We start from the raw sequence: 27364 nt of genomic DNA, 5'->3' as shown, positions 1-27364 counted from the left end.
CAAGCTGCATCAAGTTCCGGCTCCTCCCCGATCTGAGTCTGCATGGATTCAGTGCGTTTTTCAATCCACAGGGGCGCCGAGCAGAGCGAACATCAGAGAGTACAAGGTGTGTGTGTGTGTGTGTGTGTGCGTGTGCGCGTGTGTGTGCGTGTGGTGTGTGTGTTCTCGCATCCAATACCAGTACGTCTTCGCTGCTTTCACTCTCAGCCTTTATCACAGTGTGACAGATGTTTTTTCTTCCAACAAAAATGAAGCGATTAACACCCATGAAAACATACTTTAGAAAACGATCATGGTTTATTTTAATTTACTTTTTGAAATTGAAAACATATTATTGTGTATTTCGGCATTACATTATGCAGCCATGCAAAATGAATTATTAACGACACACATCATTGTCTGAAAGTACTAAATGGCACAGAGAGAGAAACATCATGTGGAGTTATTTTGTTTTCTATTATTAAACATAATTTTGTATTAAGTAATAATTAATCATTAGTGTATCATGATACATATATTAGAGTAAGAGTAAAGGGATCTGTGATTTTTTTTTTTTTTTTAAGTAATTGATTTATAGAAGTGGCAAATTGATAATGATGTTATTTTTAATAAATATAAATAAATATAGAACAGATTAAACATATTGCCAATAGACAATTACATTAATACATGTTTTGTCTATATTCTTAATGAATATTAGCTGGTTAGTTAAATTATTTGAAATGAAATAAATGTTCAGGGGCTGACTTGATGTATAACCAACCGTATTGTTGATTATAAAGGCTAAAAAGCTAAAAATTAATAATAATAATAATAATAATAATAATATAATAATTTATATTTCATTGTAGATGGATATACAACATTTTTTGTTGTTGTGCGGGAGTAGGTCTGCAAATGAGCAACAGTCAGGTGAGAATAGAACAGACAGCCTCACACACACACACACAATACCACTGTGTTCCCAAGATTCATTGCAGTCATTGAACCCTTATGTTGTTTTAATTTTCTGCCAATTTCCACGTACATTTCATAAGAAAAAGCAGTGGTATCATCAAAGGATAAACATGAATGTCCTAATACTGAATCAGGAAGTCTTTATTGAAAAAAAAATAAAAATAAAAAAAAATATCTACATTCCCAATTCAAAATTTTCCAGTGACTGGTCACATCTAAAAAACTGTATTAGTTTTTTTTTACAGTGTTATGGCTCAGTCAGTACTCCTACTCCCATATATGAAATACAGGGAATACAATGGAGTAGTATACAACCCTACCCTAATAGTAAAATAATATTTTTTAATCATACCCTTATTGGGGGCTGAGCCCCCCTAAAATCTAAATCTTAGAATCGCCCCTGGGCCACAGTAAATTTTGGGGTGGCACATTAAAATAAAGAAAAAAATATATAAGGGTTTGCAATATAGACAAAAAGTTATATCTCTGTGAGTTCTAGGATTTTATCGATAACGATAATTAGACTATTTTGCTGAGCGTTATTGTGCTGATATCTTATTTTTAATTGTGCTGACATCTGATTTTTTATTTTATTTTTACCTTTACACCATTGTTTCTAAAAGTGTGCACCATCTTTTAGGTCAAATACTTGCATTTGGGCTTTTACCAAGCAAATGCAATCATTATCAACAAAATTGATCTTTGCAATGCAGATAAAACAGAAGCTGCATCTGAAGTGCCGTTTAGATGTTTTTACACGCTGTTTAATGCAGCTCCGTGGAACATGGAATACTTTAACCTGCAGTTACAAATGAATAAATAATGTTTTGGTATTTTAAAGATAAAACGTTAAAAATTGATGTTTGAAATTATAAAAAAAATGAAAAGGTTCCATAAAATGTGAAATTAAAACCGCCAGTAGGTGGCAGCGAGTCACTGTTAATAAGTGAGTCATTGCGATTGAACCGAATCATTTAAACGGTTGATTCATTCAGGAACAAAACACTGTAATGTTGCTCAGAGACGCAAAACTGTAGCTGCACTTTTTTTTCACTTCTTAAACTATTGTGAATTTACATTCTGCATTTAAATTAATAGTACCCAGTGCCCACTGCAAATAATCCTAGGGGTGTTTATACGGAGTTTATACGGCCACCCCTTTGGGGCGCCCCTGCAATTATGCTGGGCTGTCTTAGGTTTGCATCCGCTTGACACACAAAATAAACACGCAAAATAAAATGGCTTCACACACAATCGACAGTCCTCAATCGCCAAATACTATAATTGAAAAAAAGTAGGCCTAACCTCTCATTGAAAACACATGGCAATTGCCTCGCCCTGCTTAATTGCTTAATTGAATGTATGCAAGTTGTTGAGAGATTGTCTTTTGTCCATGCTAAGTTACCGTAGTTTGGGTATGCTAACCACTAGAGGGCACTGCATGATTATTATTGAGGGAGTCCAACGGATGGCTTAGGCTGCTCTGTGTGGTAGTAAAATAAAGAACGCTCTTGAATAAATAGAACGAGCCGTGTCTTACCTAATAACATGACATGGTGTCAGAATTAAGTACTCCACGCCGACATTAAGAGCAAAATGGCAAAGTTTGGACCTCCCGAGCCGTTCGATTTCTCGCAGCCAGCGGAGTGGCTTACATGGCGGCAGAGATTCTCCCGGTTTAGAGTTGCATTGAAGCTGGACAAAGAGAGCAGCGAAGTGCAGGTGAACTCGCTCTTGTACTCGATGGGGAGAGATGCCGAACCTATTTACGGCTCGTTTGTGTTTCCGGCGGCAACCGAGGCCATGCCACATCCAGAGTATGAGTTTAATCTAGTGATGCAGAAGTTTGATGAACACTTTGTCCCGAAAAGAAACGTCATCCACGATCGCGCCTGTTTTCATAAGCGGAACCAAAGGGCCGGTGAGACAGTTGAAGCTTTCGTGCGGAGCCTGTACGAGCTCGCGCAGCATTGCGAGTTCGGTGCGGGGAAAGACGAGCAGATCCGCGACCGGATCGTCATCGGGATAATGGACAAAGATGTTTCGCAAAAACTCCAGCTAGAGGCGGACCTGACTCTGGAAAGAGCTATCCAGCTTGCACGGCAAAGTGAACAAGTGAAACAACAAAGTGCAGAGCGTGTGGAAACAACAGTGAATGAGGTGAGACGGAAACAGTATAATAGCACAAGGAGGAGCTATGATAAACCACGGCAGGGACAAGAACAGAAATACAGCGAGAACAAATTGAATTGTCAGAGATGCAACAGGATGCATGATAAAAAGGAAAGCTGTCCAGCCCGTAACAAAAGGTGCAGGAAGTGCAATAAAATCGGCCATTTCGAGGCCGTGTGTAAATCCAAGATGCTGAAAGAAGTCAGAGCAGAGGCTGTTATGGATTCAGATGAGGATTCATTTTTTATTGGAGAACTATTCCTGAGAGCAACCACAAGGTCAAAACCAAACATCATTGAGGAGTCAAACGCCGATACTGACTGGGATGTAGAGCTACTTGTGAATGGCAGTCCAGTGGATTTTAAAATCGATACAGGTGCGGATACCACTGTTATGACTGAAGAGGCTTTCAGCAAATTACGTCAAAAACCAAAACTGAACAAGTCCAGGCCAACAGTGTACAGCCCAGGTGGGAAAGTCCGATGCGTGGGTAAGTTCCTTGCCACCACTACATACAAAGGTCAGAAATACCAATACTGGATTACAGTTGTTAAAGGACAGTATGTTAGTAACTTGTTGGGCAAGGCAGTGGCAAAGCATATGGGGCTGGTAGAAAGAGTCAATGCTATCACTAGTGACTTAACAAGTGATGTGTTTGGGGAAATAGGACTACTGAACTGTGAGCCTGTAAAGATCGAGCTGACTGAGGAAGCAGTCCCATATAGCGTCAACACGCCACGCAGAGTTCCGTTTCCGCTCCTTCCAAAAGTAGAGAAAGAGCTAAAGCGTATGCTGAGCCTCGAAATAATTGAGGAAGTTACAGAGCCGACAGATTGGTGTGCCCCAATGGTGCCCGCTCCAAAACGCAACAAGGACGAGGTCAGAGTGTGTGTGGATTTGAAACGCTTGAACAAGGGAGTGAAGCGTGAACGTTATATTTTGCCCACATTGGATGATATAACACCTAAGCTGGCAGGAGCCAAGGTTTTCTCCACTCTGGATGCCTCTAGCGGGTTCTGGCAAATTCCATTGGACCCGAGCTGCCAAAAATTGACAACCTTCATTACCCCAATGGGCCGGTTTTGCTTTAAACGTCTGCCATTTGGCATTACATCAGCGCCAGAGATTTTCCAGCGGCTGATGACCGACCTGCTCAAAGGCTTAGAAGGGACTGTCGTTGTAATGGATGATATCCTGGTTTATGGATCTACAAAAGAGGAACATGCGGCATCTCGACGCGGTGTTGCGGACGGTTAAGGCGTCCGGTCTCAAGCTCAACAGGGCCAAGTGTCACTTTCGGAAGACTGAACTGCAGTTCTTTGGACACATCATTAGCGCGGATGGCGTGAAGCCTGATGAAAGCAAAGTGGAGGCTATCGCTCAGATGTCCAGCCCCTCCAACGTGGAGCAGCTGCGGCAGGTGCTTGGACTGGTTAACTATGTTGGAAAATTCCTGCCAGGCCTGTCTTCAGTGTTGCATCCACTCACTAACCTGCTCAAGAGAGAGACTGCGTGGGTTTGGGGTGAGCCTCAGGAGCAAGCATTTAACAAAGCAAAAGCAATGCTCATGGCTGCACCAGCTCTTAGTTATTACGATGCCAACAAATCAACAGTGGTCAGTGCCGACGCCAGCAGTTATGGCCTTGGAGCTGCCCTGTTGCAAGACCATGATGGAGAGTTGCGGCCCGTTGCCTTTTGCTCGCGCACCCTCACTGATGCAGAGAAGAGGTATTCGCAGATCGAAAAGGAGTGTCTGGCATCTGTCTGGGCCTGTGAACGTTTCGCCCGCTACATCCAAGGTATGGGACGAGTCCGTTTACAAACTGACCACAAGCCACTGGTGCCATTGATCAACTCATAGGATCTGGACAAAACGCCACTACAAGCTCGAGGAAATTCGCAAAGTCACACAAAGCGATGCCGAACTTCAAAAAGTAATCACATTCATCCGAAAAGGGTGGCCTCGTAGAATGACAGAGGGCTCACCACTGCGTGGATACTATGCAGCCAGAGGTCACTTATCGGAGTCGGACAGTCTGGTCCTATATCACGACCGCATAATAGTTCCAGCAGTACTCAGAGCTGGGGTCCTGGACCAACTGCATGAAGGTCACCAGGGCCTCACCAAATGTCGGGAGCGAGCCAAGTTGACAGTTTGGTGGCCAAACATCGGAGCTCAGATCACAAACAAAGTGAAATTATGTGATTTTTGCAGAGAGCACAAACCTACACAAAGACGTGAACCGCTGGTAACCACTCCCCTGCCCAGTGGCCCATGGCAAAGGATTGCCGTTGATCTGTTTGAGTTAGAGGGTAAGACTTTTCTTGTCGCTGTCGATTATTTCTCTAGAGACATTGAGATTGCTTCCCTCACCACCATTACCAGCAAGCAGGTTATCAACAAGCTCAAGCACATTTTCGTGAGATGGGGCATCCCGCTAGAACTGGTCAGTGACAACGGGACACAGTTCACATCAGCCGAGTTCCAAGATTTCAAACAGAGGTATGGTTTCACTCACATTACCTCCAGCCCACATTATCCACAGTCGAACGGAGCTGCTGAAAGGGCTGTTCGGACTGCCAAGTACATCCTCAAGCAGCCGGACCCCTGCTTAGCCCTTATGGGTTATCGCTCTACACCAATCGCAGCAACAGGTGAAAGCCCAGCACAACTCATGACTGGTAGACAAATCCGTACTACTGTTCCTGTTCTAGAAAAGACATTGCTGCCACGTCCATTCGACCCGGATCAAGTCTGCATGAAGGACGCAACAGCAAAAAGTTCATACAGATTCTACTACAACCGCAGGCATTCGGCACGCGCGCTCCCTGAACTTCACCCTGGTCAAACTGTTAGAGTGAAGCTCGATGGGGAGAAGGGATGGACAACACCTGCCAGGGTCATCAGTAAGTCCAAGGAGCCGAGATCCTACCTCGTGGAGATGGCCAATGGAAACGTGACTCGTCGGAACAGGCGTCACCTCCAGACTGTTCCTGAGACCGAACCTCCTGCGGAACAGCAATGTGCTCAGCCTACAGTGTCTCAGCAGGACAGCAGTTCCCTACCGACAGACGAGACTGTGCCGCCGGAATCACCAGGGAGCCAGCTACCAGCAGGCCCTTCCCCAGGGTCTCCCCTTCCGCCATCTACTCCTGTGAGAAGAACTTCCAGGGGCCGTGAGATAAAGGTGCCTCTTAGGTTTCAAGACTGATGATGTTCAAAAGGGCAGAATAATCCCTTTCAGGACTGAGGGCAGTCTACCCCTGTGATGTCCTGCACCGTTCTAAGACTGTTGCTAAGACGTAATGGGAAAAAAAAGAAAAAAAAAATGTTATTTGATAACAAAGTTGTTGCATTTATTTTGTTATATTATTTAAGAAAATTTAAGATTTAATTAATATTGCAAAATGCAGATGTTTGGGATCTTGTTATTGTTAACTTCTAAAAGGGGAAGATGTTGAGAGATTGTCTTTTGTCCATGCTAAGTTACCGTAGTTTGGGTATGCTAACCACTAGAGGGCACTGCATGATTATTATTGATGGAGTCCAACGGATGGCTTAGGCTGCTCTGTGTGGTAGTAAAATAAAGAACGCTCTTGAATAAATAGAACCAGCCGTGTCTTACCTAATAACATGACACAAGTCTTGTAGCCTATTTACTCCTTCCATCAGAAATTTGAAAACATGATGATATTGGAGTTCATAGGTCATTATATTTGATCTGTAGTATTATCAACTACCAAAGAGAAAAGAAAGAATAAATGACTACTTTAAGGCTCCCATTCAGCTTCAACAAGCCTCTACATTCCACCTTTATCAACACTGATAATAAGTTTCTTGATGACCAAAAGTTATTTTAAATAATAATATTGCAAAATATTAATGTTTTTACAAATAAATGTAGCTTAAGTAAGCACAGACTTCTTTCAGAAACATTAAACATTTACCAAATCCATAATTGTGAATGGTAGATTAAGTACAGTAATGTACATACAGCATCTTTGCAATAACATTCCAGTTTTTTTTCACTCATCAAACTGCAATGGAGTATAATTTTAATGGAAGAATGACAAAAGCAACAGACAGCAAAAAAGGGTTTCAGCACTATTGTTTTTTTTTAAAGCCTTTCCTAGTACTGTATGAACGATTTATGGACTCTGCTGCTATTCCTATACCATAGGTTCAAATGTAAATAAAGTAGCGGTTATTTCCTAACAGTCTTATATCCAGTAAAGCAAATCATTGCTATGACATGTTTGTTATTGGAATGATTTACTTTAAAACATTAATAATTTTCTAATGGCAAAAATACACAACTGTAATACCACCACTGTAACTCTTGAAGAAAATGTAAGCATTTTCTCTATCCACTAACCAACTGTATATGATGTTCTTTCACAGGTTCATTTTAAAATAGTTATCACCTATATGCATCAAAGTTTATAATCTTCTTTCAGGTGACTGGTTGAGCTTTATGACACAACCAAATATATATCACTAAAAGGTCAGGTCATATTAATAAAATACACTAAAGGATTATTGTATCATGCCTTAAAAAAGGCTTTAACATACATTATATATAACTTTGGGAATATAAAAATAATATACAATCATTTAAGTCTCAGCATCAGTTGTACCAAGGCCAGTGCATGTCTATATTGTGCATCATCTTTCACAATTTTTACAGTTGTGTTTAGTTAATCTCTTTACCTGCTTCTAAACCAATTATTTCCTGTCAAATGATGAGCTCATCGAGCTCCTGATGCAAGGCTCTGTGGAATATACAGCAGATCATTTCTGCCACAGGCGAGTTCTGTGACAGCAGTAACATCGTTCATTCCACAGTTTTAAAAAGATAACGGTCCTTTCAGGCCTCTGTAGAGCTTTTGAGATGCACCATCTCAGCCTCTTCTTGAGGTTTGGAAGGGGGGGCTCCACGTTTGTGATGAAAGACAGCCGCTATCTCCTCTAAAGTCTTCCCTTTTGTTTCAGGGACACGCAAGTAGGTAAAAACAGTGAAGCCGAATAGGAGTACTGCAAAAATGACGAAGACATATTTCCCGCAAAGACCCTAAGGACCAAAGCAGAGTTATTCTTATTTTGAATACCTTATGTAATGATGGCATGTAAATATATTGCACAATGTTAAAGGTTCAGGGAACTCAATATACCTCTAAATAAGGGAAACACATGCCAATAATAAAATTACATGTCCAGTTGCAGCACCCAGCTAATGCGATGGCTGCTGGACGCGGTCCCTGACTGAAGATCTCTGCCACAATGAACCATGGGATTGGTCCAGGACCGATCTCAAAGAACGACACGAACAGGAATATGGCTGCCATGCTGAGGTAGCTCATCCACGAGTAAACGTCCTGAGAAGCAGAATTAAGAGTGAGACATAAAACAAACACGATCGAGTAATTCAGTCCTATAGTTATCTTCATTTCTGTTCAGGTTTGGTTGTCAATTACAAAAATAAAAATCTAATTCAGATCATACCTGAAAAGCCAGGCCCACTGTCATGGCCACAGCGCAGCAGCACATTCCTCCCAACCCAACTATAGTCAGTGTCCTTCTGCCTGCTCTGTCCACTATCATCACCTGTAAAAAAACACACATGAATCAGCAGGACTGTTCAAGAATCACCCGAATTATCTGCAATTGCCTTTATGCTTCAAGAAAGATTTTCAAAAGTTTTTGTCATTTGTTTTAGTCATATACTGACATCTAGTGGCTTTAAACGGCTAAACATGCTTTATAGGGGAGAATAAATACTAGGTAAAAACTGGGGGGAAAATGTCTCAATCAAACCAAATTCACTGTAAATATTTAAATCTTTAGTTTATTATTATTATTATTATTATTATTATTATTATTATTATTATTATTATTATTATTTATGCCTTTTCTAACAGTTTAGTGGACATTTGTATATTTATCCATATATGTTTTGTATTCTCTCTTTTATGAAAATTTATTAATGAACTATTTTTTATATATATATTATTAATTTATAATTATTTTATATATTGTTAAATATTTAATTTTATTATGTTATGTTATGTTATTTTATTTTCACATTTAAACATTTTTTTTAATTACTTAATTTTAATTATTCATTTCTCTAGAGCTAAAACTTTCTTGAGTGAAAATCAGAAAATTACTAGACTAAAGCACCGCGCTTTCATGCACCAGATTCATCCAAACCTGTTCTGAATGGATTGGTTGATTTAGAGTAGCTCTTGACTCTTTACTCAAACTGTTTTCACTTGCAGGCTGCCCTTGAACTAGCAGAGATAAACACTGCAAAGTCCCCGATAACATATGGCTGCTCTCCAGCTCTATGAGCCGATAGAAGCAGGCTTCTGCCAACTCTCCAGATCCAGCAGTTATTATAACTTAATCCGTTCACAAGATTCAAGGTCAGATGTCTCGCTGGGTCATGGTATATTAAATATGAGGACAATTGATAATATCAGCACAAATTTGTACAAATCTAACCTAACTAAATGACACATTTTGATCCCAGTGCTAATGAGAGCTGCTCTGCCATCAGTTGCAATCTGTTGTCTAAAGAAACATGGCCTCAAGTTGGAAAATCTGCAATATTAGTCTTGAGTTATTTTTTAAAGAAAAACAGCATTCAGGGAAAGTAAGACCCGAGAGGCAACAGCACTTTGCTGTTTCTAAGAGACGAGAGCCTGTTCCTCAGCAGTCAGTGTTTGCCTTTAAATTAGCGTCTGTTTACCGACAGAAGGGTGAATATGATGTTTATAACTCCCACTCCAATAGTGGCATACACAGGCTGAGCAACCCCCGCAGTCTGGAAGATCGAGGTAGAGTAATAAAAGATCTAGAATAAACAACAAAGAGAAGATCAAATGTTACAGTTGTCTAATAGTAATGGGGTCCATAAAATGTCAATTGAAATGGTTTTTCAATAAAATAGGAGTATAAAGGTAGATTGAGCATACAGCGTTGATCCCAGAGAACTGCTGGGATAAATGCATCATCAGGGCCACAAAGAGCTGCTGGCGGTACACCGAGGAACGGAGCAGCCGCAGGATGGACATTTGTGCCTCTTTCATGGCCTCCTCTTTCTCTGCCTGCATCTCTCCTATGTCCTTTGAGGTGTCGTAATCTCCCTTCAGCCTTTTCAGACCTACCGGAGGGAAGAACTGAGACTCATTCTTTTTTCTGGTCTTCAGACAAGAAGTTCAGAATGTTTTCATTTTTATTTATTTATCCTTTTTGGTCACACTTTATTTTAGGGTCCAATTCTCACTATTAACTAACCATTAACTATGACTTTTGCCTCAATTAACTCCTTATTTGCTGCTTATTAATAGTTTATAAGGTAGTTGTTAAGTTTAGGGTATTGGGTAGGATTATGGATGTCATGCATTATATGTACTTTATATGCACTAATAAACAGCCAATATGTTAATAATAGACATGCTAATAAGCAACTACTTATTAGTGTGAATTGGACCCTGTACTAAAGTGTTAATCATTAAATACATATATATATATATATAATTTTACAGAAATAAAGTTGTAAGGTTACAAGAATAAAGTTAGAATGTTACAAAAATAAATGTATAATGTTAGCAAAATAAATTGGTATTGTTTAAAAAATAGTCAGTGTTACAAGAATAAAATGGTAAGTAGGGCTGTAGTACTCGAGTCCGGTCTTGGACTCGAGTCCGGACTCGAGACATTTTTCTGTCGTCTCGGACTTGTCTCGGACTCGTTGAATTTGCACTCGGACTTGTCTCGGACTTGGCCATTGGACTCGCCAAGTCTTCTAGTTGGTCTCGACCGAGTCCAGCAAAAAAATAAAATAAAAAATTTCTCCTTCAAAACAAAACCACATTTGCATGATGTCGCTACTGAAAACGTGTGGAAAACGCTAGGTGCGCCGCTCTCCTTATTTCCAAAGCACTCTGTAGCCTGAGCTTGCGCTCCAGTGGCGTCTGCTGTTGCTGGGCAACCATGACCCGCTCTCCATGATGACGCAGAAGTTTCAGCAAAGAATAAATGGAATTCCAACACTTAAAATCACTTGCAGTAGCTCTGCTAATAGATTCATTTAAAAAAATGGCTATCCTTGTACAACTATGATCATCTGTTTCTCCATCTTGCCTTAGCTTTCAGTATTGTTCCGGGAAAGGATGTGCATGACCAGTGGTGCACTTACTGCGACCTGAAAAGTTTAGATGTTTCTAATTTAATTTTCTACCTGTTAGATTGTGTTTTACCTAGATAGCCTTTTTTTATCAATAAACGCGTATTAATGTATAGCCTTATGCAACAATTACATATGTAAATTTTAAAAACTTTATATATGACATTACATATTTACATTTTCATGTAACAGCCAGTATTTGTATCTGTAACAATCACAAATTTTTTCCTATCTGCATTCGGATACAACATCGTACAGTTATTTGATAAGACTGTTATGACATTTTATATATTTTTTCGTAGTTATCACTGAACAAGTATGTCGTGTTAAACTGAAATAATTATTAATTTCTAAAATAATATTTATCATGCAAGCAGAGGGATGTCATGACAAACGTTTAGTGATCATTTGAACACGACTGAATCCATTCAATGCACACATTCTCATTACGCAGAACACTTTGAGCGAGTCTTAATGTTAATGAACTTCACTAAACAGATGTGTGTGTTCCGCGCAAACCAGCAAAAGGTAAATATGCAAACATGTAGGACAAGTACACAATGTATCCGTATCGAAGCTGATTATTAGCCTACTCTTGAGAGAGAACTGATTTGGTTTTTGAGAGACTGAGACGCGCAGCGCGGCTCTTTGATTGGTGAGCGCGCTGTGCTTATTCCATTCATTCGTATCATGGTAGCCTAAGCTTTCAATATTTGCCTTTTAAATATATACAAATAATATAACGTGTAGCTATGATGTATTATTATAGGTAAAATTACTCTTGCAACGCTCTGATTTCTGAGAGATAAACAGAGAAGCGACAACAATGCGGTGTTTGATTTGCGCTCTTTTCACTCATAAAGTTTACATTCATTCACTTCTGGCGCTGATGCCCTGGCTCACCTGTTATCTAGCAAACACCAGACTGTGTCAGCTTCAGCCGAGTATTCAGGCAGAATTATTCCTTGTGCGTTATTCGTTTTTTAATTCATTATCCTTGCCATTACGTATAAGGTATTCGGCTTCAGGCACAACCCTAATTATTACATTTCATATTTTATTTTTACATGCAACATAGATAAGGTCATATAGTAACAGCTCCACGCAATATTGTAATTCTAAAATTCACGTCGTACTTGCAAACACTTTGTGTGAATTATGGTTAATGCATGCTGGAGTAGACGATTGTTTCCGACAGAGCTCGACTAGTCTATGCAAGCACTAGCACAGTATGACAAAAATGTCGCTGTATTTATGTGCGCATGTCCAGTAGAGCCAAACGTATCCATTCTAGCCTTGCTGGGCGCATTTGTCATATCCCGAGCTTTGCGTGTGTCTGTGCACTGTGACAATTAGGCATAGTCATATACATTTTTGACCACAGATATAATGTCAACAAAAAATAAAGTACATAAAAATTATTTGACCTTACAGTTCCAAACTTTGTTTGTTTATCCAAGTTTAGCTCCCAGGGTCGGACTGGGGGTAAAACCACTCATTAGCAAGGCCCCAAAGGAAGAGAGGGCCCTTGAAAAGTATGAATCTGAAATACATGTTTTTTACCTGGATATTTTCATGTGTAATTATACACACTTGAACCTAATCAAGCTCTTACTAGACACACTAATCTTCCAGGTGTTTTAAGGCCAGTTGGAGCTAAACTTTTCAGGACATTGGCCATCCAGGATGTAGTTTGGAGACCCCTGTCCTACAGAGTTGTTACTTTGCACATGCTTTTGATCATTACAAATAATAATGTAAAATGATTTTCTTAGAATAGGAGATATGCTTTCTCTCGCATCACAAACATTATCAGTAGTTAAGTATGTGGTCTTGAAGAGGACCCTTTTTTCTTTCATTTGGACTCGGTCTTGGACTTGGACTCGAAACTTTTGGACTTGGACTTGACTTGGACTCGAACCTCTTTGGACTCGGTCTTGACTCGGTCTCGACTAGTCCTGGACTTGGACTTGACTTGGACTCGACAAAGCCGGACTTGACTACAGCTCTAATGGTAAGTTACAAAAATATGGTTGTAATGTTAAACAAATTAAGTCCTAAGGTTACAAGAATTATTCTCATATATATATATATATATATATATATATATATATATATATATATATATATATATATATATATATATATATATATATATATGCATACATAGCTTCATCAATGCACAGAATGTATGTGGAGGATTTAGATTGACTAGCATGTGTCAGTTTTACTTAAAAAAGAGAGAGAGAGAGAGAGAGAGAGAAGAAAGAAAGAAATTATTTTGGCAATTCAGAGTTATCATTAGAATCCGGCAGTGAAATGTAGGAAATTGAATTTATTAAGGAGAAAGAACCAGACAGTCTTTCAGGAAATTGCTTGCTTTGTGCATCTGTATTGGCAGCCTGTGGTCAGCTCCACTTCACTTTGATGCTACTTTGCTTATTCTCATATTACTGACTTGAATCTTAAAAAAATGTATTATTGTAGTTTTGGCTTTATTCTTAAAATTATTTTGTTATTGATATTAAATTATGGTACTTTGGTGTCATAATGTGGAAGCAGAAGTCTAAGAGTAATGACTAAGAAAGGCTTTGGCACATACTCTTGCATGCTTCTTCCACTTTGCCTAGTTTGATGTAGAGATATCGAGGACTCTCTGGACACACAAGCAGCAGCAGACTCTGCAGGATAGCAGGAGCTCCAGAAAGACCCAGCAACACGTGCCACATGTCATCATTTCCCAGCAAGAAATCCAGACCAATGACCTGTAGATGACAGGGACAACTGCACACATCTTACAGATTCTAATAAGAAGTAAAAATAAGTACATTTTTTTGTTAGTATCAATAACAATGAAGGCGTTAATTTTTTTTTTTTTTTTTTTGACTAAGAGCAGATTGTTTGACCCTAGACCTCATGAGTAATTTACTTAACTATTTTATTTTATTTTTATTTTTTTTTTATCACAGTTTCAGCTTATTGTAATAAAAAATTTCCATGGAAGATCATGTATGGTCATGTTCTTTTACTTAATAAAACTAAATGTTCAGTAAATATTCAGTTCCCACTATGAACCTGTTAACTTTTATTATGTATTAGATGTACTGTATTATAAAAGTGGCACTCACTTGACTAATGAGGATGCCAATGACAATAGCCAGCTGGTGAAGTGCTCCCATAGCACCTCTGTACTTCACTGGAGAAATCTCTCCAATGTACAGAGGCACCAGGCCAGATGACAGACCTATAACAAATGTGTCATACTGTATATGAACAAGTGTGCACTCAAAACATATTGCATATTCATACATAAAACAGGTGACAGTGCAATATAATAAAACAAATTTAAGTAAAAAACGTAAACATTCATTACATCTAAAGCAGATGAAAAGTGATCGTCTTTGTAAGTGAACCATGAATCATTCACTCTAACGATTAATTAAAAAAAAAAAGTATTAATTTAGGTAATAAGCAAATGGCTGCCTCTATGTGATAGTCACTGAATAATTCACTCAACTGATCTGATCAGGAAACACAGCTACCGAGTGCTACTCGGAGACACAACAGTTTCTGCTGTGCTTTGTTTGAAATGATTTTTGTGGCAGTCGTGAGAGGATTGGATCATTTATTATGTGATATTTGAATCTCGTTCAGCAAAATGAACTATTATTTCATTTTTGCTAATTGATTTAATTTGATCTTAAATTAGTTAAATTAAGATTATATGTATATTTTCAATAGCCAAATTCCCCAAACACACCCACATATGCAATCATTGATCATATTGTGATAAAAAAAAAATAATAATAATCAGAAATTGTGAGTTCCAAATGTGTCTTCCAGTTCAAATATTTTATTCATGCATTTCATGATACAAAATAAATTGTTCATTTACATCACTATTTCATTGGTGGAGCAAAAATATACAAAATATCTAACTGCTGTATAAAAGCAATATCCCGCTGTCTAAGATTCTGTGCAGTTCTTGCTGTTGTGATGTTGCTTTTTCTTTGACTAAATTTACCAATTTTTACATTACTCTTTTTTTCTTTGTTTTTTTAAATTTTGTATTATTATCAAAAATGTTTTTCTTTTTATCTTATGTACTCTTGTTTTTTTTCTTACTTGTTTTTAATACATTTGAAATAACATTTTACTAAATTTTTTCTATTTATTGTAATTCTTTTTTTTTTTTTTTGCTTATTATTTTATGATCATTTTTTATAATTTTATCAATTATAAAAATGCCTAGTCTTTCTTTCTCTTACGATTCCATGAAAACAGAGGCAAGCTTGTGTCTCTTACCACAGTAGAGTCCCATGATAGCACGTCCTGCTATCACCATGAGGTAAGGTGTGCCCATCTTAGCCAGGCCCATTAGCAGACCAGCTGTTATGGCCAGGACATTTATAAACAGCATACCTTTGATCCTGTAAATCAATATATTATACAGAAAAGACCACAGTTATGAGTCACATTCCACTGAATCCGAACACATAAAACATTTTACTTTCAAGATATGGGAAGATTAAATTATTTCTTGCAATCAACGTTAATAATTCACGAATACTCCACCTTCCACGGATGTCGCTAACAAAGCTGACTAGAAAGGAGGACACAATGCCTCCGATGGAGAAGGCGGCCACAGACAAGGACATGTACATGACCACAGACGCATCAGTCGGTTCTTCATGCTCTGTTGTGTTTCCTCCTTCCCTACGAGCTAGCTCTTCATTATAGACACCCAGAGATCTTGCATAGTGCCTTTCAATGACCTACAACACAAATTGCATAATGCCATGACTAATCACTTCCCAATAATAATAGAGAACAATAGTCCTTTCTCTTGATGATATAATCTCAAATAGATAAATACATGTCACGCTGGCTCTGAATGCAATTAGGAGTGTGAAGGTTGTAATGATGGTGTGATGACTGACCTTCTGTGGGGCGTTGATGACGCCCAGGCTGTATCCCATTTGCAGAGAGCCAAGCACAGCCGTGAACACTGCCAGAGCGAGTGTGCCTGTTAACTGCTGTGAGACAGGAAAGCACAACAGGTCCTAATTTTGACCTTCCACAAATGAAGGCCTAAAAAAGTCCGAGCAGAAAGTCTTTCATTTATAAAAGCACCAATTTGAATATCTAAGCATCCTTAAATCAGGATACATTAACTTCAGATGCAAATTGAATGTATTAAGTCTTGTTCTTGAAATTGAACAAAATTAAGCGAGTTTATGCTTAACGGGATATAAAAACCTGTTTACTGAGCCCATTGGCAGATAATGGTCCTCGCTTGAAAAATAAACTCACTTAATTTTGATCAATGCCACATAAGACAAGACTTTGTCATTTTGCTTCTCAAGAAAATGTACCTTGATTTAAGAATATTTAGACATTTTAAGTCAAATAATAAATATGTTGTATCTTTTAACTTTGAAGCATTGATAATACAAGTCATTTTCCTTTAAAGAGCACACTGACATAATTTGTTCCATTCAGTTTATTCCTTACATTTTCATTGACAATATCAATATTCATTTACAGTATATCGTGTACTCTTGATCAATTCATCATGTGAAATTAGCAATACAAACAAAACATTTTATCATAACGCTCAATTATGTTTCCCTCCTTAATTTATAATTAAGATCAGAACTTTTTAATGTAAAGGTCTTGCACTGAAATAGAAATGTTGGTGAACTAAAAAATTAACATTTGAATTAAATTGTGCACTTAAAAATTATCATTTTTTTAATTAATTATAAAATGTATTCTTTGTTTGAACAAAAATTTGATTTAATAACTATGAACACAATTAGATGTAGTTTGGGTAATACTCTTCACTAGTATAACTGATTAAAAAATTAATGTTATAACATCTGAAATTTAAACATATTTTGTCAAGTGCATGAGTAATACCTGAGTAAACAGAACTAAATCTCTTGATGATCTGAAAATCTCTAGTGTGTACATAACACGTACTACATTACAATTATCTTCTATAGTAAAAACAATAACAATGCACAATTACAAACATACATGTATGCATACTGTAGTTTATTAACATAACTAAGTTATGTAAATAACCATTCATACGAACCGAATGTCCTATTAAACACTTTGAATGGTTGCATTTCTTACATCTATTAAAATAGTTTTCCATTCACATAATAAAAGTATCTGTATTCTGGTCATTTTTGTTATTCATTTGACAGCTTACAATTAAATGGCGGTTTATTTTGTCAAATCAAAGTAACATTAATGATAAATCCATAAAGCTCATAATCAAAGCATGAATAACACCTGCATTCACGATTCCGCATGTTATAATCTTTGCAGTCTCATTCAAACAAAAGTACAACAGAACAAAAATACATTTAAATTCAACATGCAAGTCATATCAAGACACTATTTTACACCATTCACCATTGCCAAACTGTTACTTATCATTCAGATACAATTAAAAGACATTTTCAATATTCATATGAATTGCTACAAAAGGATTCAATCAATTTACCTTCTCCATTTTGCATGAAGTGTCAGCAAAAGCCGTTCTTGGTCATTAATAGTGGCTCCAAGGTTCTCGGTTGCTTTCCCAATACTCAGTAAATGATCAATCCCGTTACTGCAGGATCATGCTGCACATGTGTGCTGAGCTGGAGACCTTCTGCCCTGATCCACTAATGATGTCCGTGGATCACCGCTGTTTATGTGCTGCTTCAGGACAATCATTTTCCCACTGAACACCGGACTATTGTTTCACTTTTTTTTCTTTTTTTTTTGTTGTATGGTCAAAATGATTGACATTACTTTTTATCACTTTAAGGCATATAATGACGTCTATGATGAAAATATGAAAGAATACCAGGTGTCAGTATTGCTAGATTGGTGCTTTTTTTAATTAGCATAAAGCGGCTGGATAAGACGTTACATGTTTGAGTAAGAAGAGTTAATGTATTACACCTATCAGAGCAAAGTTCTCAGTGCTCAGAGATACTGGTGCTTTCATCAGGTCTGGAAAACAACCAAAGAGTCAACAGAGTGAGGGACACTAACACGGGCCACAAAAGGTACTGATTTGTTTATTTATTTTTTTCTTATCATAAAATAATAAAAAACAAAAAAACAAAAGAGGATATAGTGCTTATATCACCGTAAAATAAATTAAAATCTTGTTTACAGCTTTCGATGATCATTAAAAACATATTAAGACAGAAACATTAAGTAACCATTCTTGAGTGTCAAATAAAGTAGTTAATTAAAAGAGCTCAGGTGAGGTTCTTCCCCAGCACTGGCCGAACACAGTGTTTCACACAGCACACATACATACATACATCAGCAGGACATTATTGCTAAAAACCTCTCATTCCCTTATCATCAAAATATCTTCTTTTTCTATGTAAGAGATGTGAAAGAAATATAAATATATATATATAGTGTGCAAAAACCAAGCGACTTCGAGAACATTTAAAGCGTTAAACTGAAGACCCAGGCAAACATACAAACGAAAAAAAGAAAAAAAAAGTCATAAACTGAAAAAAAGAGCTAATGAACAATACAAAAACAACACATTATGGTTAATATCTGTTGATCTTCTGTAGCGGCTCTGTACCAACATTTGTACCAAGAAGTTAAGATCAACATTTGTGATATTGTAGTCCAAGAGATCGTTGATCATACTTATCAGATGAAGAAACCTTTCCTTTTTTTGGAATGTTTTTGAGCCCCAGGTTTGTTTAACCCATTAAACACTGGTGCAAAATAAAAGTTTTAAGAAGCTACAGCTTAACTGAACAATGCTGAGACTTCGGAAATGTTGAAAAGAGAGACTTACGGCCTACAAATGATGGCCGAAACATAAGAGTTATGCCGTAAAAAATATTATGCAAAAATAGAAAATCAATGTGCCTCTAAAAATCGATTTCACACAGGCTAATTTGTGCTAGTAGACACCATAATTAAATCTAAATAAAGTCATCATCAATTCTCAATAGTCACCGAAATACAGGTGCTTTTATCTTTCTATTTTTTATTTTATTTTTTTTCATCTCAGATATGTTGCTCTGACATACACATCGCACAACATCTGATCCAGTGTCGACACAAACATGCAACCAGTGAGGAGGACTGTTTTCTTCCGCATATGGCTAGATTTCACTGTTAACTTTTGTGCTTCCATTTCTTCTTGTTTCAAACATTCAGAAAACAAAAATGGAGTAAAGGATTCAAAACTTTGTATGCAACTTAAAGATGCATTCATGATCCATTCAGCTCCGTATTTCCAACCTCAAGAGCTATCAAACATACTCAACTATATTTTGAGATACAGTACTTTGGATAAATGTCCAGTTTATGGATTTTGTTGACAATATACAAATGAGCACCAGCGTTATTCAGTTTCTTTCAAGCATGTTGTTCACTTTAGAGGAATCGGGACAAAAATGGCCGTCACAGATATTTGTCAAACCGACGGAAGTGTTGGCCAATATCAAGAGAAAGCGAAACATCAAGAGGCTAAAGCTTGGTCTTAGCCTGAGTGCTTGCTAATGTTTATCCCCACGTTTGTTATCTTTTTAATATTGTCCAAGTCTTTACAATCATGCAACTGACTAAAATTCATTGGAAAAAGTCAATCAAAACAGGGGCATAAAGGGGAGGACCCCCGAAAAGAACCGGCTTTACCAGAGGCCACAAATAAGGTGTAAAACCTAGTTCAAGTTAATGAGCCCCCTCTTCTGAGAACTGCGTGCCACTGCAGGTGACGTCAGTGTGCAGAGAGCCAGTGCTCTTCTTACGGGACAGGCCCATGTCTCCAAGCTCACTCCTCAAGAGTAACTAATATTTTTTAAATCTTTTTCAGACCAAACTGTCAATGTACTGTCGCCTGCAATGTACTGCTGACAGGAAAAAGGCTCCACGGTGTTGGGTCTGAGGGAGCTTCACCAGTTCATCAAAGAGTTCCTGTTCAGCGTCATGAAGAACACTTGACTGCTACCGCCTGATCGGACCGAGGCAAAGAACACCTGCAGGAAAGAAAGAAAAGAAAAATCTAAGCTCGTCCAAAATGGTCAAAGCTGTTTTAGATGAGCAATTACACTGGTGATCTACATCAATAAGTCTAACCTTGTCATTCCTCTCACAGAGGAACTTGAGTCTCTGAGCTCTCTTGTGCATGAAAACACCGTCCAGGTGGCCCGTTTCAACAGAGCGGATCTCAATGGCTTTCTCTCCCCAGCCCATGATCTGGTTGGAGTGGATATAAGCTGCAAAACAGAACATCTTGTTGAGTTCTCATGCATAGATAATCTTTATACAAAAAACAAAGTAGGGCACCATAGTTCTCTCAAAAGTGTGAACAACGTAGTTTTCCTTTTTGAAAAAAAAAAAAAAAAAAAACCTGGGTAATGTCTGTGCTATTTTGTTCATTTCTTTGTTCTTGGGGACAAAAAGATGAATTTCAGAATGCGCAAAGCAGATTGCAGAATGTCAAAGTCTCTGTTTTCAATGTAATGACAGTATTTTATTTACTGAAATAATGACTTAAACGTCATTATTTCAATATGTTCCTCATACTGCTTCGGAAGAATTCGGAAGAACTACTAATAATCATAACACCCTGCCAAAATCTCCCTCATTGTGATTATTATATATGATAAAGCATGCCAAAAGCCCTTAATACTCCAGCTGATGTGTTACTCAAACCAGCTCATACACACACACACACACACAGCCACATACATACTTCTCAAAACAAAGAAGTTGAAGCCAAGTTCGAATGTTTTTGAACTCTGGGTGAACTACTTTTATCTCTTCACACAAGGCAGAGGATGTATGGCAGCCCTCTGTTGTTTTCACACACTTCTGTTGGCCTCACATCCCTCAAGCTCTACCCATGTGCTGGCAGCTGACAGAAACAGACACTGCACTAGAGGCCAATCGGTTATCAGTGCCACTGTGACTGTGGACTCATGCTAATATTAGTCAATACAGCAAAATATGCTGTTTTTGTAATTATTCTCTGGAGATAAATATTTGATAACTTGAATAGAAGTCATTCTCTGGTCGGTATGGCCCTGTTTCCTCTTGCACAGTTGGGAAGGGTATTGAAACAGACTCACCAACAGAGGTGGGCATCTCTCCCCACTGCAAGACCACGTCCTTGGTGATTCTGCCGTTGGTGTTGACATAAACGCCCTCATCTTCATAACACAGCAGCATCTCCATGCCATCAGTCTTAGGAAGCACCACAATGGCATGAGGGGTCACGCTGCTCTGGATCTAAGACAGAGAAGAAGAACGGGTTACTGGCAGTTCATGATGCAGATCTTAAGGAGACCTTTAGATGGCCATTTAATCCATTTACATTTATTAATTCAAGGAATCATTGTTTACCAAAGGGAATCTATGGAAGAATAGTATTTCATACAAAAAGCTTATTAAAGTACACTAATAATTGCATTTTGGTAGCTGTGATGCTGCTTAATTTGTAGTTAAAGAGGATTCGGTATCGTAAATGTATTGATGGCAACAAAAACGGATCCAGCATTTCCATGAGGTTCATTTAAAAACGCATCACTTACATGTGATGGTATGTAGATGTCATAAGGGTTTCCAGAATCCACATCTATGACATGAAAGCCCACACTAGAGCCATAGATGACCTTTAACCTTTGACCCTCTTCTACTGTCAGGTCCACCAGCTGAGGCCTGTGTTGCAGCTCTGTGAACGACTGCCAGAAACAAAAAGATCCAGAAATGGATGCTGAGTCTAGGGAGCTGGTTAAACATGCAGTTAATGCATGCAAACCTTTAAGGCATTTTCTTTTCCTGACAAATTGTATTATTATATGCTAGTTAAATAGCAAGTAAGAAATGCAGAGAGTATCTGAAGGATAAGAAAACACCATCATACCTTGAATGCCATGAATTTATGGTACGGCTTGGGGGCCCATGCATAAATCTCTACAGAGTTCTTCAGTGCGATCACCAGGAATTTAATTCTCTCGTATTTCACTGAAAACAAAGTAAATCATGCTTTCATTTACCTGCAGCTCACAGTGGCAGTCTGTCATATTCATACAATAAAACAGACCGTCCCCCGCTGCTACTCTCCATGCTGTTAGAGACGAGCTGAATGTCAATCCTTTCGATTAGCATCAGAAATCTCGATAAGTCTACTCAACCGCCTCCATCTTAACAGCCTCTGCTCTAACAGGGAAGCCTTCATCTTTCAACCCCAATATCTCGGACGTTGCTTCAGTTTGCATGCTCAGAAAATGCAGCCTCACATTGTCTAATGTGCTGCTACTATTTCTATTAATATGTAATGTTGCAAATAAAATGGAATATAAATAATAATAAAATAAAAAAAACTTAAATACAGGCTCACATTGTATTCCATGAAGATGCTACTATTTATATATAATATTGTAAATAAAATATAAAAATATAATAAAATAAAAAGAAATTAATACAGGTTCACCAATATGTGGTCAATGTTTATAATAATGTTGCAAATAAAATATAATTTTTCTAAATTATAATTATATATAATTTTTTTGATGATAATATGAAGTCACTGATATTTATGAAACAATACTGACAATTAAAATAGAAAACTCTGAAAACTGACTCAGTATTGTGAAATGTATATTGATATAAAATACTTTTGTATTTTTGTGATAACTTTAACAGACACTTACCAACTTTATAGTGAATACAGCCTTCCAGATCCCCAACAGTGATCCAGCCCTGTTTCTTCTCTACCTCCGGATCATTGTGCAGTATCCTGTTTCTCAGCCATGACAAATAGTAGACACGCAGCTTGTTTTTCTTCCCTGCAAACATCAATGACAAAGCTGACATCTTAATAAAACATGAAATCTATCCCCAAATGACACAAAGAGCTGTCCCAAGGCTTTTTTTTAGCGGAAAAAAGCACTAAGCCTAAAAATGTGGACTTAATTGTCATCTGACTGCAGTACACGACACTGAAATGTCAACTTCAACTACTTATTTTGTAGTGAGACCAACCTGATATGGTGACCAGGACATTTAGACCTTCTAGAACTTCCATCTGTTGGAAGCGTCGGCGAGTGATGAGGTTATACACCTTGCCCTGACCACTGCGGTCCAGCAGCATTAAACCGTTCTCAGTGCCCACCAAGAGATTCACACCTGAGCATCCACAAACACAAAACACAAGACTTGTCAGAATTGGATTCTGACTCAAGAATGTATATTTGAGGAGGAACTGAAACAAAAAAAAAAAGGCATTGATGTACCCCATAGAGCAGCACACAGGATCTCCGAGTTGAAGCGCTTCTTGTACTTGCGGATCTCTGGGGTGTCGCTGTGAGGTCTGATGTTGGTGGGGTTGACATTGACCACAGAGATCTTGCGAGCCTCGTTCAGTTTGGCCTGTTCCTGATGCAACAGCTCATTAGCAAAAAAAGCTGCAGAGGTGAGAAGACAAGAAAACACATTAAATGATATGAAAGAGGAACTATTTCATTCATAAACGGATGTTTGGACAAGAACCAGAGCCGGCAGGAGAAAGCTAAATTATGTTGAAATGCTCTTATCTCATTCAGTGCCCAGAATAAACCGATTTTAAAACCCATTTTATCCAAAATGTTGTGCCATCCAAATTACTTTCCATTATGTTCTTCCTTTCAGTGTTGCAGGCAGTGAAAACAGGATGTGTTTGTTTGTGATCTGTATATTTACCGGCTGAGCTCTCATCGTTGTCGTCTGTGGGGGAGCTCTGATATACACATGGGTCCATAAACGGGGTGAAAGAAGCTTTCGAACCACCTCCATGACAAAACTGATAAAAAAAAAAACAATTGAACCATGTCAGCTCCAGTAACATGATTTAATAGCAGGCATTCAGATAAAAACAGTCTGAGGTTGGGGCTAGAAATATAACAGAAGCACAATTCCGGCTGTTTAGATAATAGATGGTTAAGAAAAAAAAGAGTTCTATAACACAGCAGGACATTTTAGACTTTCACTTGTCCCTATGAGTCAGTAAATAATGTCTGCAACAGAGATATGAAAATTGGAGTCATTAGGACAGCAAAGTGTTTTCCACACATTTTTAGTCCCTTTAGCATCATTTTAATTCTAGTTATAGTGAAGAGAAGAGAGCAAATTAAAGGGAGAGGAGGGTAGCATAGGATTGGAAAATAACTCAAGCCGGATTTGAAATAGCTTTGCCTGGGTAAATATATTGGATATGTATCCCTCTTAAAAGTTATCTACCTCATCCATAGAGTCTAGGTGATGGGAATTAAGGCCTGTTGGAGTTCCTGATGGGGAGTGGCTTTGCTGCACCAGGTCTGGTAAGTTCCCGTGGCCTGCGAAACCATTGCTCTCACTGTGGCCCAAGCGTTGCTTTTCATTGCTCTATAGAGAACATCAATTAAACAGTGTTTTACACATTTGAGAAGTGAGAGAGAATTGAGTCTTTTTTTTGGAGTTAACATTTAACGTGACTGGAATTGGGGTCTCACCTCTCTCATTCTTAGGGTGCCATCTTTAGACTCAGCATTGTAGGAGTCGCCAAAGGACTCATCGTGGCTGCTTGTGAAAGACCCATTATTTCTCCGAACAGACGGCCTGAGGAAGATAAATACAAGAAACTTAGGCTTGCATTTTACAGAATCAGATTAAAACAGAATTAAATTTCTGTGCTCATTTTATGGACAGACATAGAAAGAGAATAAGACGAGAGAGGATAAATGTGGAATGGGGAAGAGGATCAAAAAAGTTGCAATCCAGACTTGAACAGGAAATGCCCCCATAAGCATCCTGACACAACATGCCCAAATCGCTAAGCCACAGCTCTGACATAAAATTTAGAGACAACTAATGGTTTGCACTTACATGATCCTGGGGATGTCACTGACTGGCACTGTGCCGTCATGCCCCACAATACCATCCTCATCCTCACTGCTCTCAGTGTCCTCACTAGAGGAAGAGTAGTCGGTCAGTTTAAGGGGCGGCCGGTTGATCTCATCTATTCGCAGTTCCCTCAGTTCTTTAGCCAGGGCAGTCAGATCCTGAAAGAAAGATAGAGATAATCATATAACTAATATGATTCACTAATCACTAATTATGGTTAAGGTTCACCCTAACCCTAATTAGTAATTGGTAATCAATAAAATGATTCAGTACATTTAATGGTTCAAGAAAATGAACTGGTTCAAAAATGATTCACTGAGTCATTTGAGTAAGTGTGCAGAATTCCTATAGCTTAACTGAGGTTTAAAGGCTTTATAACTATGCTATAACACTCCAATTTAAAAGTAGGTGTCCCAACATTGTAAGGATGATTAAAGTCATTAAAATTAAAATTTTATTGATTCTGACTCAGCACAGCAGTAGAAGAAGATTCAATTGTAAAATTCTCACACATTCAGATACGTCTTCTCCCACAAAGAAATTGCTATTAATCTCTTTAAATGATTTGCTGAGTATTTTGGAGGTCTCAAGCAAGGGTCACCTGTAATCAGTTTGCATTTGACCTGTAATCCTAGCTCTAAACCCAACATAAAAACTGAACTTGAACCTGAACTTTAGTTGCTATGGAAACAGCAAGTCTCCCAACAAATAGCTGGGGTTATTTGCGCTGGGGCGAGAGAATCTGAGCAGGGAGTGGGGAGAATGACACACACCCACACAAAGACTCCATTGACAAAGCCACTGGCAATCCAGCCTAGTGAGAAAGTTGAGAGGGTAAAAGAGGACAAGCTTTTCTCAAGTCAGCGTTGCTATTGAGATTAGCAGGCAAGAATTCCCAAAGTCCTCTGACAGGCAACCTTTAGATTGAGAGGGACTGAGAGAAAGATGGATGGGAATGTTACCAACCCTTACTCTGGCTTTCCAGCCATAATTGACGTCCAGGTGAGAAGACAGATAAAGAACAGCGGAGAGAGAGAAAACACATCAGAGACGTGCATTAAGAGTGCTGGAGCTGGTTAATACAGATTGTAGGTCAGCTAATTATGTAGACAGCCCAAGGCCTTTGTTCAAACATTAATCACACCTCAGAGAGCCGTTTTCAATTACTAAACATGTGTTTCCTTAAGTAAGTACTTGGGTTGTCCGAGCCAAAATGCTGCCACAAAAAAGTAAATGTAAAAAAAAAAAAAAAAAAAAAAAAAATTATATATATATATATATATAAGGTTTGGTTTTTCATGCAAATGTAGGAAAGCATTGGCCCTGGTATCGCCAATGTCATGGGCATGATTCCCTGCCTGGCAATGCATAAGCTAATAAATTGTGCATCTTTTATGCATTTGGCAGCCGCTTTTATATAAATTGACTTCCACTGCATTTTTTTAAGATATATATATTATGTAATTTTTAAGTAGTTGTAGACTTAATTTAATTGACACCAACTAAAGGGAAAAAAAGTGTAAATCATTAATTTAAACATTTAAATAATATTAATATTAATACAACTGATAGTTATTCCAAACAAAGTCTAATTTTAAATACCAATTTTGGACAGGTGTGACATCCAAGAATTTCAATTTCGGTGTATAACTTCTGTAATAACACTATACAGTGTATAACACTGTAACAGTGTTCACACGTGGAAAATTTGCATAGAGGACAGACTGAACAATATAACCAGTTGGACATTTGGCCCCGAACTGTAAAACCGCATCTGCGACTGAACGTTGTTTAGTCTAGAACTGTGTTCGGAGGTCACTTCTACAATCCAAAGAGAACTACAAGCACCTTCAAACAAATGCTAGATTAAAAATGAGACAAACCAGGAAGTTCAAATAGTAGTGTGCATATTGAAACAGGAAATGAAGATGATATGGCTAGATGATATATGAGTGCCAATAGGATGCAACTTACCGCAGGTCGACCAGGTTTGTTCAAATCTCTGCTTTCATCCTGAGTGGGTTTGGAAGTCTCCTGTAATGCCACTGGAGATCCTTCTGATTTACCAGAGCCTGGAAAACAACATAACAGGATTTAAAGATTCGAGGACATCAAATTTAAAAGGTTTAAGA

The 27364-nt window shown here is 38.1% G+C and overlaps 2 protein-coding genes across 6 annotated transcripts in view; both read right to left on the bottom strand.

Moving 5' to 3' along the window:
* Positions 1-7168: 7168 nt before the first annotated feature.
* LOC128029016 (solute carrier family 2, facilitated glucose transporter member 2) lies at positions 7169-18010 on the bottom strand. The gene is made up of 11 exons (XM_052616462.1): positions 17842-18010; positions 16262-16357; positions 15897-16096; positions 15627-15751; positions 14450-14565; positions 13924-14086; positions 10108-10295; positions 9882-9986; positions 8633-8734; positions 8302-8505; positions 7169-8201 (listed from the first exon to the last, which is right to left on the bottom strand). The coding sequence occupies exons 1-11, from the start codon at positions 17848-17850 to the stop codon at positions 7998-8000; spliced, it is 1512 nt and encodes a 503-aa protein (XP_052472422.1). The 5' UTR covers positions 17851-18010; the 3' UTR covers positions 7169-7997.
* Positions 18011-18390: 380 nt separating this feature from the next.
* LOC128028963 (TRAF2 and NCK-interacting protein kinase) overlaps positions 18391-27364 on the bottom strand; it is a 66288-nt gene continuing 57314 nt past the window's right edge. For all 5 annotated transcript variants that reach the window (XM_052616368.1, XM_052616386.1, XM_052616392.1 and 2 more), the window contains 13 exons: positions 27207-27304; positions 25215-25390; positions 24842-24947; positions 24591-24734; positions 24054-24153; positions 23609-23779; positions 23358-23501; positions 23027-23161; positions 22237-22337; positions 21905-22054; positions 21443-21602; positions 20448-20587; positions 18391-20347 (listed from right to left, as the gene is read on the bottom strand). In XM_052616368.1, coding sequence (XP_052472328.1) covers positions 20264-20347; positions 20448-20587; positions 21443-21602; positions 21905-22054; positions 22237-22337; positions 23027-23161; positions 23358-23501; positions 23609-23779; positions 24054-24153; positions 24591-24734; positions 24842-24947; positions 25215-25390; positions 27207-27304 — 1709 coding nt within the window. In that variant the 3' untranslated portion in view covers positions 18391-20263. The remainder of the gene's footprint in view (positions 20348-20447; positions 20588-21442; positions 21603-21904; positions 22055-22236; positions 22338-23026; positions 23162-23357; positions 23502-23608; positions 23780-24053; positions 24154-24590; positions 24735-24841; positions 24948-25214; positions 25391-27206; positions 27305-27364) is intronic.

Source organism: Carassius gibelio, chromosome A2 (assembly GCF_023724105.1).
Source record: "Carassius gibelio isolate Cgi1373 ecotype wild population from Czech Republic chromosome A2, carGib1.2-hapl.c, whole genome shotgun sequence".
Lineage (NCBI taxonomy): Eukaryota > Metazoa > Chordata > Actinopteri > Cypriniformes > Cyprinidae > Carassius > Carassius gibelio.
This window is presented reverse-complemented; position numbering and strand designations above follow the sequence as displayed.

What these genes read in the sequence shown, in the direction of transcription:
- LOC128029016 (XM_052616462.1), bottom strand. An exon ending in TCATCAACGCCCCACAGAAG is followed by an intron (nt 16,097 to 16,261) that starts GTCAGTCATCAC and finishes TTTGTGTTGTAG; the next exon opens with GTCATTGAAAGGCACTATGC. An exon ending in TGTGTTTCCCTTATTTAGAG is followed by an intron (nt 8,202 to 8,301) that starts GTATATTGAGTT and finishes TTTGGTCCTTAG; the next exon opens with GGTCTTTGCGGGAAATATGT.